The sequence below is a fragment of the Lytechinus variegatus genome, chromosome 14, assembly GCF_018143015.1.
Source record: "Lytechinus variegatus isolate NC3 chromosome 14, Lvar_3.0, whole genome shotgun sequence".
NCBI classification, from domain to species: domain Eukaryota; kingdom Metazoa; phylum Echinodermata; class Echinoidea; order Temnopleuroida; family Toxopneustidae; genus Lytechinus; species Lytechinus variegatus.
The window spans coordinates 26,163,216-26,178,165 of NC_054753.1; the positions used below are offsets into that span (position 1 = coordinate 26,163,216).

Genomic DNA, 14,950 nt, shown 5'->3' on the forward strand with positions numbered 1-14,950 from the left:
CAATACATGATTAATCGACTGTGCCATGTTCACTTAACTCTCAAGACACAACACAGCTCACCTGTAACCTTTAAGCTAACTTTGGTCATCTCTCGTAAAGTATTCAGCTAACAACTTCTGGATGTGCACCTGGACATCTTCTGGATTCAGCAGCTAATGATGAGATCCAAACCCATGCTTGCTAATCCACACGGTCATCAACACCATGCTTACATACAGGGTGGTCGGAGGCTTATCTCCAGAGATAGCATCAATTTCTTCAAAATCATCCAGAACTTACTACAAGAACGCAGATAAGGTGGTAATGGTCAATCTTCCGAGATATCATCAAGCTCTTCAAAGTCATCTGTAACTAACCGCAGGAATAAAGATAGGGTGTTTGAGTGTTAATCTTCTGGGATATCATCAGTTCTTCAAAGTTATCAATTACTTTAACTGCGGGTATACAGAGAGGATGGATGTTGACCAGTGAGCAGCAAATATCATCAAGTTCTTCAAATGAATTGGTCTTCAACCGCAGAGATAACATCTTAGTGAGTGGAGATCTGTGCCTGAGATATTACCAAGTACCGTCATCAGTAACCAATCGCCAGCACACAGGGGTGCTGTTTGAAAGCAAGTCTGCTGGAATATTTGTAAAGTTCTTCAGAGGCAATGGGAGCAAGGATGATGATGATGCAATACAAGTAGTTTCTTTCAAGGAAGAACGAAGGACTCTCGTTTACAGATAACCTAAGACCATCCGGTAGAGTGCTTCAAGATGCTGTTGGACTAGGTCAAGATGTGTTTTGTGTCCAAGCATGACTTCATCAAAGATCTGCAGTGATTCATGGTATATCTTTTCCAGGATGTACCCTTGGTCTGTTATCTCAAGATTCTGAAGGGACATCAGATAGAGTTCTTCAAAACGCTGTTGGACAAGGACAAGACTTTTGATATCATAGTACGGCTTTATCTTATATCTCAATTCCAGTATGTACCCTTGGTTCATCATGTGCCATCTCAAGATCTTCTAAGGTCTCCAGGTCTTCTCTTGAACTAGGACAACGGTTTGATAATCAACAATCTTAAAATGGCCTATGATATCTCTCTTCCAAAATGTACCTCTGTTTGGTCTTCTCATGCTTCAGGAGCCTGGCAAATCACAGGGCAATATCTTTTTACAAGGTGATGACCTCACTAGGCTTATTTCCTTCTCTATCACTGTCAGGACTTCGTCGTAGCTGTTGCAGCGGCTCGTGGACTTCCTCTCCGAAATTTTCCTTGGACTATCATCTCATGTTTCAGGTGCTTGTAGGGTCACTAGGTAGAGGCCTTTGAGAAGCTTAGCACCAGGTGTGGGTTGATTGTCTGCAGGGGGCATGACTGGACCAGCCTCGCTCACATACACAAATCTGGGTCAATGGATTGGTCAAGGAGGATAGAAACATGGCAACATCCAAACTGGAGATGATCAAGGTATATTAGAATATGTAAAGCATTTGCTCTCTTTCCCTATTAAACTTCTTACTTAAAAAGGATGGTTATGATTGACCTTCCAAAACATATCTTAACAAACATCATCAACACTGAACACTGCATGGTGCAAATCATTTAGAAACACCGGCTATTTAGTAATGCTAAATTTCAAATCGAGAAAAAAAACCCATTAAAATGAAACCTAATTTTCTATCAATTCATGGGGGTGTTCCATAAAGAGTCAAGTGTGACTTAGAATCACACCTCCATGCCACCGCACACATGACATACATGTATAACACGTAATCTGATTGATTTAAAAGTGGAGGTGCGCATCTTGTGCGCATGATCTGACCGATGCAGGGATGAGTTATATACCGCACACAATCGGGAATTTAAGCATGACTCTAACCCTCAGGTTACCATTTTGGGTTTAAAAAACTCAAATGACATTTAACAGATGTTAGGACGGCAACTTGTCAAAAGACTGTGCTTCTTCTCTTAGGAATCCTGTAAAAAGTAAATACATGTACATCTTATCTTCTTTATCGCTCTATCCTGCATGTCCCATTACTTTGTCTATGTTGGCATGTAAAGATTGCTTATGGAAAGCCACTTGAGGGATTCCTGAAGGAAAGACGCAGCTGACTTCTGGGCCCCGTCTTACAAAGAGTTACTATTGATCCGATCAATCACAAGTACATTGAAATCCACCAAAGTCGTAATTTTTTCTTTAGGAAATTTGCAAAATGTTCTTTGAAAACAAAGAGAAGCATACTGAATTGACAACAAACCAGAGCATGCATGAATATACATCATTTCTAGAAAATATTTTGAACAAAGATTTATTTTTAGATGTTGACGTTTCTGGCATTCCATAGTTGTGATTGATTGGATCAAACGCAACTCTTTGCAAGACGAGCCCCTGACAAGGTGCCAAATCTGGTTGATTACAGTATAGTTTTAGATTGATGAATGAAAAAGGATACGGGTATCTTAGGACCCACACACTACTAGGGGTAAGGGTAATACCCTCATCACCCGGTAGAGGGGTGAAGACAGGTGTAGGGTGTGGTCCTGGTCTGACTTTAGGGTTGAGTTTGATGTACACCGGTTTAGGCGGTGTCACGATGAACGACCTGATCAGCTGACCTAGAGGAGGTTTGTTAGATCTGAGGACACAAATATTATCAATCATGAACTAATTTTAATTTTAATTTATGAATTTGATCTCTCTATTAGAGTCACAATGAGTTAGGATCTCTGTAAGTTTTGATCTTGTGACCCCAAAAGATATTGGTTCTCCGCCACTCCTAAAATAAACATGATGCAAGCCTGCATTTGATAAACATTGCTCTCATTAAACTCAGTGACTTTTCACTTTATTAACCCAAAAGTTGATAATGGCTACTGTAATTTTTATATGCACACATGACCCATGTTTGAGGTTTATAAATCAAAACTTTCTTCATTTATCGCAAGGATAACCATTTTCTTGTAAGCAATGAGCTCCGTGACCTCGAACTTGACATTGTGACCCCAGAAACTACTCAGAAAATCTCCACTCCAATAAACATATAAGTTCAAAGTTTGAAGCTGATACCTCGAATGGTTTTTCAGTTATCACAGGCACAAATATGTATCTAATAACATCTATGACCTCTAAACTGGAGCTATGTGTAGAGGAAAGTAACCACCCTTGCACTTTAAGAACCAACAGCACTATTTGTTTTAGAGTAGGGGAAACCCCAGGGTAGCGGTATAGTTGTATACTCCCATCGGATTATTTCGAGAGGAGAGACTCGCATGCTACAGTGATTCAATTCCCTTTTCACCTCCAGGATACAGGTGAAACAACTAATAATAATAACATTGTCTTAGAAAGACAAAAGATTTCTGCATACCTGCATGGGCAGGAGAAGTAGAGAGGCATGTCCAGTGTGATGAGTTTATTGGCGCTTTCCTTAGGACCGCCTGACCCCGATGCGACCTTGACCACCTTCTCTGGTCCAGAACAGATGAACCGATGTCCTCTGGGACACTCGTATTCATTGCCAATGTATGCTCTAAGCCCATCTGAAGAGGTATCTGGAGAGGAAACAAGCAATGAGATCATTCATTAATCATTAGGACCCCGGATCTTGATCACACCTTGACAACCTTCGTAGGTCCAGAGCAGATGATCCGATGTCCTCTGGGATACTTGTACTGATTGCCAATGTATGCTCTAAGCCCATCTGAAGAGGTATCTGGAGAGGAAACAAGCAATGAGATCATTCATTAATCATTAGGACCCCGGATCTTGATCACACCTTGACAACCTTCGTAGGTCCAGAGCAGATGATCCGATGTCCTCTGGGATACTTGTACTGATTGCCAATGTAGGCTCTGAGCCCATCCGATGAGGTATCTGGAGAGGAGACAAGCAATGAGGTCATTCACGAAAGGTCAAGTCCACCCCAGAAAATTGTTGATTTGAATCAATAGAGGAAAATCAAACAAACATAACGCTGCAAATTTCATTGAAATCGGATGTAAATAAGAAAGATATGACATTTTCAAGTTTCGCTTATTTTCACAAAACAGTTAAATGCACAACTCAGCGATATGCAAATGAGAGAGTCGATGATGTCCATCACTCACTATTTCTTTTGTTTTGTATTGTTTGAATAATTCATTATTTCAATTTTTACAGATTTGACAATAAGGACCAACTTAACTTAACCATAAACTGTTAAAATAATGGTAATTCCACATGTTCAGGGATAAATAAAACTTTGTTTCACTTGACAAGGAGGGGAAAATCATAATATTTCATATTATAAATACAAAGGAGATAGTGAGGGGGTGACGTCATCAGTCTGCCATTTTGCATACCGTCCAGGATGTGCATACAACTATTTTGTGAAATTAAACGAAATTTTAAAATGTCATAACTTTCTTATTTTGCATCCGATTTTGATGAAATTTTCAGTGCTTCGCTTGTTGGCTTTTCCTTTTTTTTCAAATCAACTTTTTGTTGGAGTGGACTTGTCCTTTAATCATTAGGTCCCTGGATCTTGATCAAACCATAACAACCATGTTTGGACCAGAACAGATAGATCAATGTCCTCTAGGACACTCATATTTATAGCTGATGGACACTCATCTGATAGGAAAACAATGAGATAGTTCATTAATCATCAAGCCCCCAGACCCAGATCCAACATCAACGACAATTTCTGACTCTGGACAGATACAACAATGACGTCTCGGAAATTCAAACTCATTTAAAATGATTGCTTAACACCCATCTGATCAACTGTCCGATAGTAGAAACAATTAAAGACCAGAGCTGCCAACCTTAACAAGAACATTACAGTATTTTCAAGGCTGAAATTCAGTATTTTGGTGAGGAAATTAGTATTTTCACAGGAATACCATAGGACAACACAATAACTGAAACTTAAAAAATCAGTATTTTGCATGAAACCGTCAGTATTCTTCTCTATTTTCAGTACTAAATACGGAAAATCATTACTACTTGGCAGCTCTGCTGATGACGTCTAGGAAATTCATACTCATTTAAAATGATTGCTTAACACCCATCTGATCAACTGTCTGATAGAAGAAACAATGAATGACACTTTACCCATTGCCAATGTATGCTCTCAGCCCTTCTGAGGAAGCTGGCCTCATGCATGAGATCACAATTTTGAGCAATTTTGGGTCGACATGCACAGATATAATGTTGCATAATTCCATAGCCACACACCCAGGCATCGCAAATATGGTCTCAAAAGTGACGTAAGACTTCAAAGTAAAGAGTCAGCATTTGACCAAGGGTAGTGGAGACCAAATTGCAGGTAGACCAAATTAATAGTGACAAAGTGGTGGTAGCTTATGTGGTATTAGACTATCTGAGAATTAGACCGAACGATTGTACACCAAGCGAATATAAAACAAGGATACCTACCCTAGTCAAAGGTATTGCTGTACAAATGCGTGACAGAATTATTTCCAAACACCCCCTAAACAAGTTTTTCTCTGTGTGCAAAATTCCCCCTGAACAAGCTTTTCGCAGGCTTTATTTCCACATATTGGCCCCTAAACAAATTGTCGTCAGAATATGACCCCGAAACAAGTTTTGTCTGCTTGCTAATAATAAGCTTAAACAGGCAAAACTTTATTATGGGGGAAAAACATACCCTAAATACGTTTGACGTATTTAGGGTATGACACGATTGACCATTGACCAGTCTTATAAAACCACCCCTTTTTTTGAAAATCAGTGTTTCTAATACCCTAAACGAATGCAGCCCATGTCCAAAACTGAAAAAAAAACACCCCCTTAACGCATGTGCACAGCAATATATTTGACTCCCCCCGGGATAATACATGATGTGGTTATTACCTTTCTTATCCCTTGTCCTGCCTCCTTTCTTTGATGATGATGTCACAATCTCACCAGGCGAGGGCCAGACGGAGTCCAGGAGAGAGCCTTTAGGGATCGGTATATCCCAAGATAACAGGTGCTTGCTGTCCCGCATGAAGTTTGGCTGCTCCAGACCTTGAAACCAAAAACAAAAATCAATGACAAAAAAAATGGAAACTAATCATTGCCAAAACTCAAGTTGTCATGGTGAGCAATGATTTTGAGAGAAAACTTGTGATGGGAAGTCATAGCATTAAAGGGGCCTGTCTTACAAAGAGTTGACGTCGATCCAATCAACCTCAACTGGATGGAAATCCATCATTGTCATGATGTTTCCTACCCCGAATTTTCACGACGTCCTTTCTAAAAACAAGAAGCACACTGCAGTGTCCAGACAACAATGAATGTATGAATATACATAATAGTCCGTAACAAAAAAAAATGTGCATTTTAGATGTCTACATCAATGGCATACCGGTGGGGGGGGAGTGCTCTCCCCCCCTCTCCCCTAAATGAAATTCAAGCATGGATTTTTGCAATTTTCTGTAATCTATTATATTTCACATTTAGTTTTATTCAGTTCTGTGAACAATTAATTTTTTGTTGCTACTAGTACCGTATGGGCACCAGTATTCAACCTGGCATAATTCAAAGATTTTGACATATTCCCCCAAATATTTAGAAATAGGAAATTTGTCTTAATTTCATATCTTTATTATTTCCAGGGTAATCTGTTGTTGGTATTTTCTTCATCAATCTGTCGACTATATGCGCGGAGGATCAAATTATGCGGCGATGGCCTTTTGCACTGAATGGCACTAGTATTCAACCTAGTGAGGATAGATAGCGAATCTTAAAATGGTTTAGATCGCTAAATTAGATCTAGATCTATGTAAGTCTCTGGCTTTGATTAATTCCCTGTTTGGTCTCATCTGAAATGGTCTAGTCCATAGTCGGATGGGACAAGGGCAGATTGAGAGACAGGGCCATCTTTCATTGCTAGGTTGAATACTAGTGCCAAAAACCATCGCTGTATAATTCAATCGCCCGCGCACATAGTCGACGGGTTGAAGAAAAAAATAACGGAAAAAGAATAACCAGCATTTGCTCTTGGAAGTAAGACGGGTCTGAAATTCAGGTAAATTTTATATTTCTATTTATCTGAGGAAACTCTCCGCACGGATTGAATACTAGTGGAATTACGGTACGGTTATCTTCAATATCTCTTCATAATCCTTACCTTTTGTTGGGTTATACAGTGTAGCTGGACCAAGACAAACCAGTGACCAGGATGGGAACTTAGGAAGCATGCCTCGGGGTGTAGTACTACATAACATACCCTCTATGGGTCTGCTAAAGTGAGGCTCGGAAACGTCCATTTCATCTAAAACACAAAACAAACAATGTCAACATACAATTGAATGATGAATCTGAAATTATTACATTTAGCATGAAGATCCTGCAGTTTGCTTAAATATGATCATGGATAGTTGCATCATTAATTTGCCCTTTATTAAAATGAAATATCATCAAGCATTCATACATTAAAGGGGAATGAAACCTTTGGAACAAGTAGGCTTGTATCGAAACAGAAAAATCGAAGAATAAGAACAAAGAAAGTTTGAGAAAAAGTCGGGCAAATAATGAGAAAGTTATAAGCATTTGTGTATTGCAATTACTAATGCTATGGAGATCCTCCCATTGGCAATGCGACAAGGATTCGTCACATGTGAACAACTTTCCCTTTGATGGACTATAAAATACCCTCAAAATGTCTCTTTCTGCTTTTTCTTATTGTGATACAAACTCTTTATCCATTGTGTATTCTATAAAAATCTGTATTACATGCCCTCCTCTAGAAAGAACAAATGCTCTACTGATAAATGTGATAAAAGAGGCAATTTAAGTGAAATATACACTAAAGTAATGGGGAGAGTTGTTCACAAGTGACATCACACATCTTTGTCGCATTGCCAATTTGAGGATCTCCATAGCAATTAGTGATCGCAATATTCAAATGCTCATAACTTTCTCATTATTTGTCCGATTTTTCTCAAACTTTCGTTGATCTGTTTCTTTGATTGTTTCTGTTTTCACACAAGCTGTCTTGTTCCAAAGGTTTTATTCCCCTTTAAAGAATAATCTACAAAGCATGGTCACATAAGAGAGGTAGGTATATATTACAATGAGCTTGCATGCAAAGCATGATGGGATATATGGGAGAAATTGGTCAAACCATCAAATCAGTTATGGTATAAAAAAAACTTGCAAGTATTCTGAAAAAATCTACGATTTGGATCACAAATAAAATTTTGATTACTTGCAGATTTTAAGGTATCACATAATCAACTTCTTAGAAAAAAAAATCCTCATTTACTAACTCATAATGATAACTCATGATTTACATCTTTGATGAGCTCATGCAAATACAGAAGAAAAACTTTGTTGACCAGTACTGTAAATTGAAGAATACAACCTTCATACACGTATGTCACCTAAAGAAATCGTAGAAATAGCCAAATACGATCACCATACGATGATCAGAGACCACATATAAACAAAGTGTTACTGACGCACAAAAGAGTCAATATGAAATGTACCTTCATCGTTCTCTTCATTGCTCTCCTCTTTCTCTTCTTCCTCCTGGTCTTCCTCCTCTTCAAGATCTGGTTGTTCATCTTGTGTTGATAGGGTATCAACTGTTCCTATCACTGGCTGATCAGCAGAGCCTTCATTGGCGACCGATTGACCGAGACTAAGCTCTGGGGTCATTATACCCGATCTACGGTTGCATGGCTCCCTTTTGTGTCTACATGAACCATGAAATGGAAAATCACAACATAAAAATGTCTTTTGTCAACACCGTTTTTACGTGAACTGCACTTCAATGCAACAAACTCACACACAGTGGACATGATAATAACATTTTGCAACACTTACATAACACTTAATACAATGTTTTTAAGCGTGGAATAGTATCACCCTGGCAATAGCATGGCTACCCTTATCGGGCGCTCGAGCATTCAAGGAATTCCTTCCTCCCAGGAACCCATTTACTACACATGGGTGGGGAGTGGCAAATGTTGATAAATGCCTTGCCAAAGGACGCGAGTGCATGATTGTACAAGCAACTGGAGTCCATTTTGCAATTTTTTCATGCATGACAAACTACTGATCATTTAAAAAATCATGCAAATTCATACTCCAGTTTCCTTACTTATTAATACTGACCAGACTTCTAAATAACAATCCTGCATTTACATGCATGTAATATCAGATTTTCGTATGCGACTGCTTTAACAACAGATCACACCATAACTTTAGTACGGAAAAAGCTTCATTAAATGCAACAAAACTCACTTACCATTGCTTAATTTGATCTTTTCAATTGATTTAGTGAGCATCTCATCCTGCTGGTTTGACACCCCTTCATCTGGAATGGAATCACCCTCACAGTTCAGCTGGGAAGGTCGTCTTGCGGGAGGAGGTCTGTAGACTGGAAATTCATAATGTTGAAGCTTGCTGCAGCATTTCTCCTCCAATTCTTCAAAGAAATCGTAGTTGGCAACCTGATTGACATTAAAATGACAGTTTGAAAAAAAAAATTGAATAACATATTTGCAGTTGTTCAATCTTGATCTTAAGCTGCATATTTTTATTTTATCTCAAACAGAATGATATTATCTGGATATGTTTTACAAGAAAATCAAAATAATAACTATTTTACAATCCAAATGCGGTTTTCAGTCCAACCAATGTTCCTAAGTTGCCATACATTTTATTTTGGAGGTTTATATGATCTCGAAATCTATCTATTCATATTTATACTTTTTAATGATTTAGTTCGAAGTTGGACGAGTGTTTCACCTGGTCATATCTGGTTCCAATTGGTATCCTCATAGAACATATCAGGGGCCCGTAACACAAATCTTAGCAATGATCGTAGAACATTTTTCTACGATTGATTCTATAGACTACAATGTACAATCAATCGTAGAAATCAAGTGTAACATCAATCTCTAACCTTTGTGTTACGGGACCCAGAACTTACCTTGACATCAAACGGATCTTCCCTGGTGCCTACCGATTTGCCACAGTTACAAGCACATGGTGTTTGGTTGTTATTGGTATGGGGTAGATGGCTCAAGACAATCTCTCTCGGAGGGTCTAACTCAGGGTCACCCGGTAGTAGGTGAAGCTGTTTGGTGGAGAATAAATGAATGAATGAGATTTACTAAGTGATTGCTTGGTGTCTTATCTATTCTAAGCATGGTGTTTGGTTGTTATTGGTATGGGGTAGATGACTCGAGACAATCTCGGAGGATCTAATTCAGGGTCACCCGGTAGTAGGTGAAGCTGTTTGGTGGAGAATAAACAAATAACAGAATAAATAAGTTGTTCATAACTCCAAATATCTTTGTGAAACACCCACCAGGGGCAAAAATAAGATGCAGCGAAAAGGTAAAATTTACACGCAACAAACAATTATGCAGAAATAGCAAATATCATTTTTCTGCCATAGGTAGAATGTTGATCTTCTAAATAATCTTATACTGTTTCTGACATATCTTGCACCGACTCTAAAAGGAATAGTCACCCCAAGGCATGCATTTTGGGGGAATTTTAAGGGTAATTTGGGCAGTTATTAGGGTGAACTCGCCTGTCGACCTCAGGTATTTCTTACACTGTTACCTTGTGTATACAGTGATGACCGGTCAGACTGATGACCTCACAGAGCTGTCGTCCATTCTGCCAGAAGAGTTCGCATTCCTCCTGGAGCTGGGCCGCGAAGGTTTCGTAGCCCGGACCACGGGCATGCTGGGAGTACATCTTCATTGCCTGTAAGAGCTGTTCAAGGGCGATTCAATTATTAAATGGTTTAATCATCTTTGTCAAAAGTAAAAGAATTTGATTCAAACATTAAGAGAGGTACACCACAAGTCTTTCTAGTGTTTAATAAATAATTAAACTATTTAAATGAAATGGAAATTCTTAACTGTCTATAATTTTTGTATAATTTATAAGTTTATTCTGAAAATAAGTTTAACTCAGAATGATAGAAGAGAAAATAGTCTATTCATGTTTTTAAGAGAGATAGCAGGAAAAATATGATTAAATGAAAAGATGCAAAAGTAGACAATATGCTACCAAGAAGACTATTTCACTATATTTGAATTCATCTGATATAATGCCATTAATGATCCCAAAAGGATACTGCCTTGATTTGTATACTTTGTATTGCTGAATTTTATTTTGTTTCATCAATAAATCCTTGATCATGCAGGAAATAAAAAAAAAAAATGAAATAAAGTTTGCCAAACACCTTGCCTGGGGGCACCCTGCAGGCATATAAGGGTAGCTCAATGCATGCTATGTTTATTTCTTGATCTCCATCAGTTATTCTGAACATCCTGAGTCGGCTTACCTTGTTTCTGTGAACAGTACTGGTATAATGTGAGGAAGCATTCTCCTGATATGATCGGCTCGCCATCGGTAAAATTTTTTTGCACCTCCTATACAACAAGATAAAGAAAAAAACAACTGACTTAAGCGATTCTTATATTAAGATCTAAAATGATATATATATATATACATATTGGCCATATATATATAAAATGCAATCACCAATAGACCACAAGAATAAGGAGAAAAAAGTGTTTAAGTTTGGGGCTCACTCAAGCATGGGATAAGCACACTGTGCAATATCTCTCAGTAATGCTGGCAAGCAATTTGGAAATAAAATGAGGAAAAAAAACGAAACTCATGGATCTTGTTTCATAAAAAAACTAAATTTCAGCACCCTGTTTTAACAAAGAATTACGCCGAACGCATTGATCCAATCAAACATAATTCTATGGAAATCCATCAGTGTCATATTTTTTTCTACAAGAAACAAAGAAGAACACACCAAACTGTCAATAAATCAATGAATTTATGGATATACATTCATTTATAGAATTTTTTTGAGCAAACATCCATTTTATATGTTGACTTTGCTGGCTTTCCAGGGGCCTGTTGCAGAAAGAGTTGCAATCAATTGCAACTCTAAAAATCATGCACAACTTGATTTTCAACCAATCAACAGCACGCATTTTAGACTTGCGATTGATTTTATTGGCTTACGTTTAAACGCAACTCTTTCTGCAACGGGCAAAGTCTTTGTAAGACGGGCCCTAGGATTCTCTTCTACCACAGTGAAGGGTGACCGTGGTCCTGTAACACAAAGGTTCAACAATTGATCGCACACTTGATTTTCAAGATTAACTGTACTCTGTAATCAATGCAATCAATTGTAAAAAAAAATATTCCATAATAATTGCTAAGTTTTGTGTTACGGGCCCCAGTTGTCTGGAATTTACATTTGAATTGATCACTATGTAATTTGTGATTGGACTTTCAAAATGTTTTTGTGTTTTCCCTTTGTGTTCCATAAAAAAAATAAGTTAAATTAAAATCTGATTTAAATTCTTAACAAGTGGAATGCCTCTGGCGGTCTCACCTGCATCACGCAATTCAATATAGCAGCAGTGCTGACTTTGATAACTACTTTAACTCACACAAGATGTTCAGTGATACTTGGTTACTCTTATGTCCACATTTTATGAACTAGACCAATACACTTACAAAGATATGATGGTAATTCAACAAATACCCCCAACATGGCCAAAGTTCATGGACATTTGACCTTGGTCACGTGACCTGAAATGCGCACAGGATGTTCAGTGATACTTGATTACTCTTTTGTCCAAGTTTTATGAACTAGACCAATAAACTTTTAAAGTTTTGATGCTAATTCAACAAATACCCCCAATTTGGCCAAAGTTCATTGACCCGTAATGACCTTTGACCTTAATCATGTGGCCTGAAACTTGCACAGGATATTCAGTGATACTTGATTACTATTATGTCCAAGTTTCATGAATCAGATCAATAAACTTTCAAGTTATGATGGTAATTCAACAGATACCCCCAATTCATCCTAAGTTCATTGACCCAAAATGACCTTTTTATGCTGTCATTTCAAAAACTTAACCTTTGGTTAAGATTTGGTGTTAACGCCGCCGTCGGAAAAGCGGCGCCTATAGTCTCACTCTACTATGCAGGTGAGACAAAGATGTTATTTCAAATATTTTTTTTCTATATCTGATAACTTACATTTCTGAGAATCTAAGATCTTGGTCCAACGCAGTCTGGAGGTAGGTCAAAGCAGAGGTCACTTTGGGGTCACTGGTCAAATTCATGAATAATTGATAAGATGAAGTGGCTACTTCAATCCAAGTTTTCATGCTTGGATACTGCATGTTTGAATAAAGGGTAAGAAAAAAAAGACAAGGTAATCACAAATGTGCAAATGTGAGCAAATTTTCATCCACAACAAACAGCCACAAAACTGAAGAAAAAAAATACAGATATGATAATTCTGCTTGATGTCTATAAACCAAAATAAATGTATATTGACAGAGGTAACGATAGTCTCATGATTATCTCTCTTTCATTCTTGCTTATTAGTGTTGTTACAAGTAGTTATTTAATTAACAAAAAATTAAGTAAATGACTGAAGTTTGTTGTTGGTGCAGTGGTAAGCCAGGCAGGGGCACATCCAGCCATCCCCCCCCCCTTGAGAAGCTTCAAAACATCTTTTTAGGGGATATGTCAGGCATAAGGATGTTTTTGCTTGTCAAATTTTTCCTTGAACAAAATAACCTTGATTTGGTAGTGAAAACCTTTTTATTGGTCAAATATTTCCTGTGTAAAAATGCCCCCGCCCCACCCCGGATTGAAAAATCCTGGATCCGCCCCGGGCTTATATGCTTGCTTGACTACACAGCATGGTTTATATCAAATCTTCCATAAAAGTGCAATGCTGCATTTTTTTTGCCTCTCTATACAAATATATATCAGTGATCGTTTTATTGTTGCAATGACATCTCAGTCAAATCAATACAATATCATTATCATGGCTTATTGGCAATATTGCAATATTTTTCACTGTATAGTTTTTGGGTCATGTATGAAAGGAGGGGGGGGGGGGGATTGAAAAGTGCTTTAATGCTGATGTGCATCTGTAATTTTACCCTCATATCTCAGTACTGGCATACATGAACAGGATTATTGGAATAACAAACGCAAATTATTGTGTGGATTTTATCACTTTTAACTCAAATTAGGAAGAGACATCAATAAATTATTTGAAAAAAAAAATTATACCTCAAAATGTGAAATTGCAGCTCCTCTTTGACTGTCATCAAACCCCTTTTTGTTGATTATGAGATCAACATGCTGGTGAACGAAAGCCCTCAAGGTATCATCTGGTTTATCGGTCAGAGACGGAATGGTCTCCATGGTGATAGGCATCACAAATACCCCCTTCTCTGATTGGTGGTTACCTATAGAATACAATTACATATTGAGAAAGGAATAATTTCAGTAATCTGTTTAAAAACTTGGATAAAATAAACTTTTGGAGGAAGAGGGGTTTGAGAACTCGGTTTTTTATCATATATTATAGCTCCTACTCTCTCCCTTCGACTCTTAAGTTGAGTCATTGATTGATCAACCACTTTCCTCTCCTGGCTCTTCCCTTTCCAAATGCAGTTACCTTGAATATTTGTTGGCTTAAAGTGCATACAAACCATCACCCTTGATAGCCCCATCTTATGTCCTCAACTATTCATCTCTGGCCAGATTCATTACCTATAATGCAATATTCCCACCAGTGCAGTCTGGTAATAAAAACCAACTTGTGTTATTACACACTAATATACAAATTCATATCAAAATAATTACATTACCAAGGGGTATAACAGGTACTTTTATTATAAGAACATATCTACAAAATAAAAAATTATGGGCAAATACACCCTGTATATCCTCTGTATTGTTCACAGTTATGGTTAATTTCAAAAGGTATATTTGAAGACTAGACATGCACAACACATAGTCAATGAAATACAACACACATTAGTCAATTCGCTACCCCTCTGAGCACAATATTTTTTCTTATAGCTGCTGTTGATGTAAATTACATTGCGACACGTTTGTCCTGTAGTATTATTGAAATAACTATAGCCCTGTCTC

At 37.7% G+C, this 14,950-nt stretch overlaps 1 protein-coding gene across 1 annotated transcript in view; it reads right to left on the reverse strand.

Moving 5' to 3' along the window:
* Window positions 1-557: 557 nt before the first annotated feature.
* Window positions 558-14,950, reverse strand: part of LOC121427244 (protein smg8-like) — a 49,171-nt gene continuing 34,778 nt past the window's right edge. The window contains exons 11-22 of the mRNA XM_041623561.1: window positions 14,081-14,259; window positions 13,028-13,167; window positions 11,298-11,385; window positions 10,565-10,720; window positions 9,924-10,070; window positions 9,233-9,441; window positions 8,473-8,672; window positions 7,113-7,256; window positions 5,852-6,007; window positions 3,363-3,546; window positions 2,448-2,630; window positions 558-1,394 (exon numbers count right to left, since the gene is read on the reverse strand). Coding sequence (XP_041479495.1) covers window positions 1,277-1,394; window positions 2,448-2,630; window positions 3,363-3,546; window positions 5,852-6,007; window positions 7,113-7,256; window positions 8,473-8,672; window positions 9,233-9,441; window positions 9,924-10,070; window positions 10,565-10,720; window positions 11,298-11,385; window positions 13,028-13,167; window positions 14,081-14,259 — 1,904 coding nt within the window. The 3' untranslated portion in view covers window positions 558-1,276. The remainder of the gene's footprint in view (window positions 1,395-2,447; window positions 2,631-3,362; window positions 3,547-5,851; window positions 6,008-7,112; window positions 7,257-8,472; window positions 8,673-9,232; window positions 9,442-9,923; window positions 10,071-10,564; window positions 10,721-11,297; window positions 11,386-13,027; window positions 13,168-14,080; window positions 14,260-14,950) is intronic.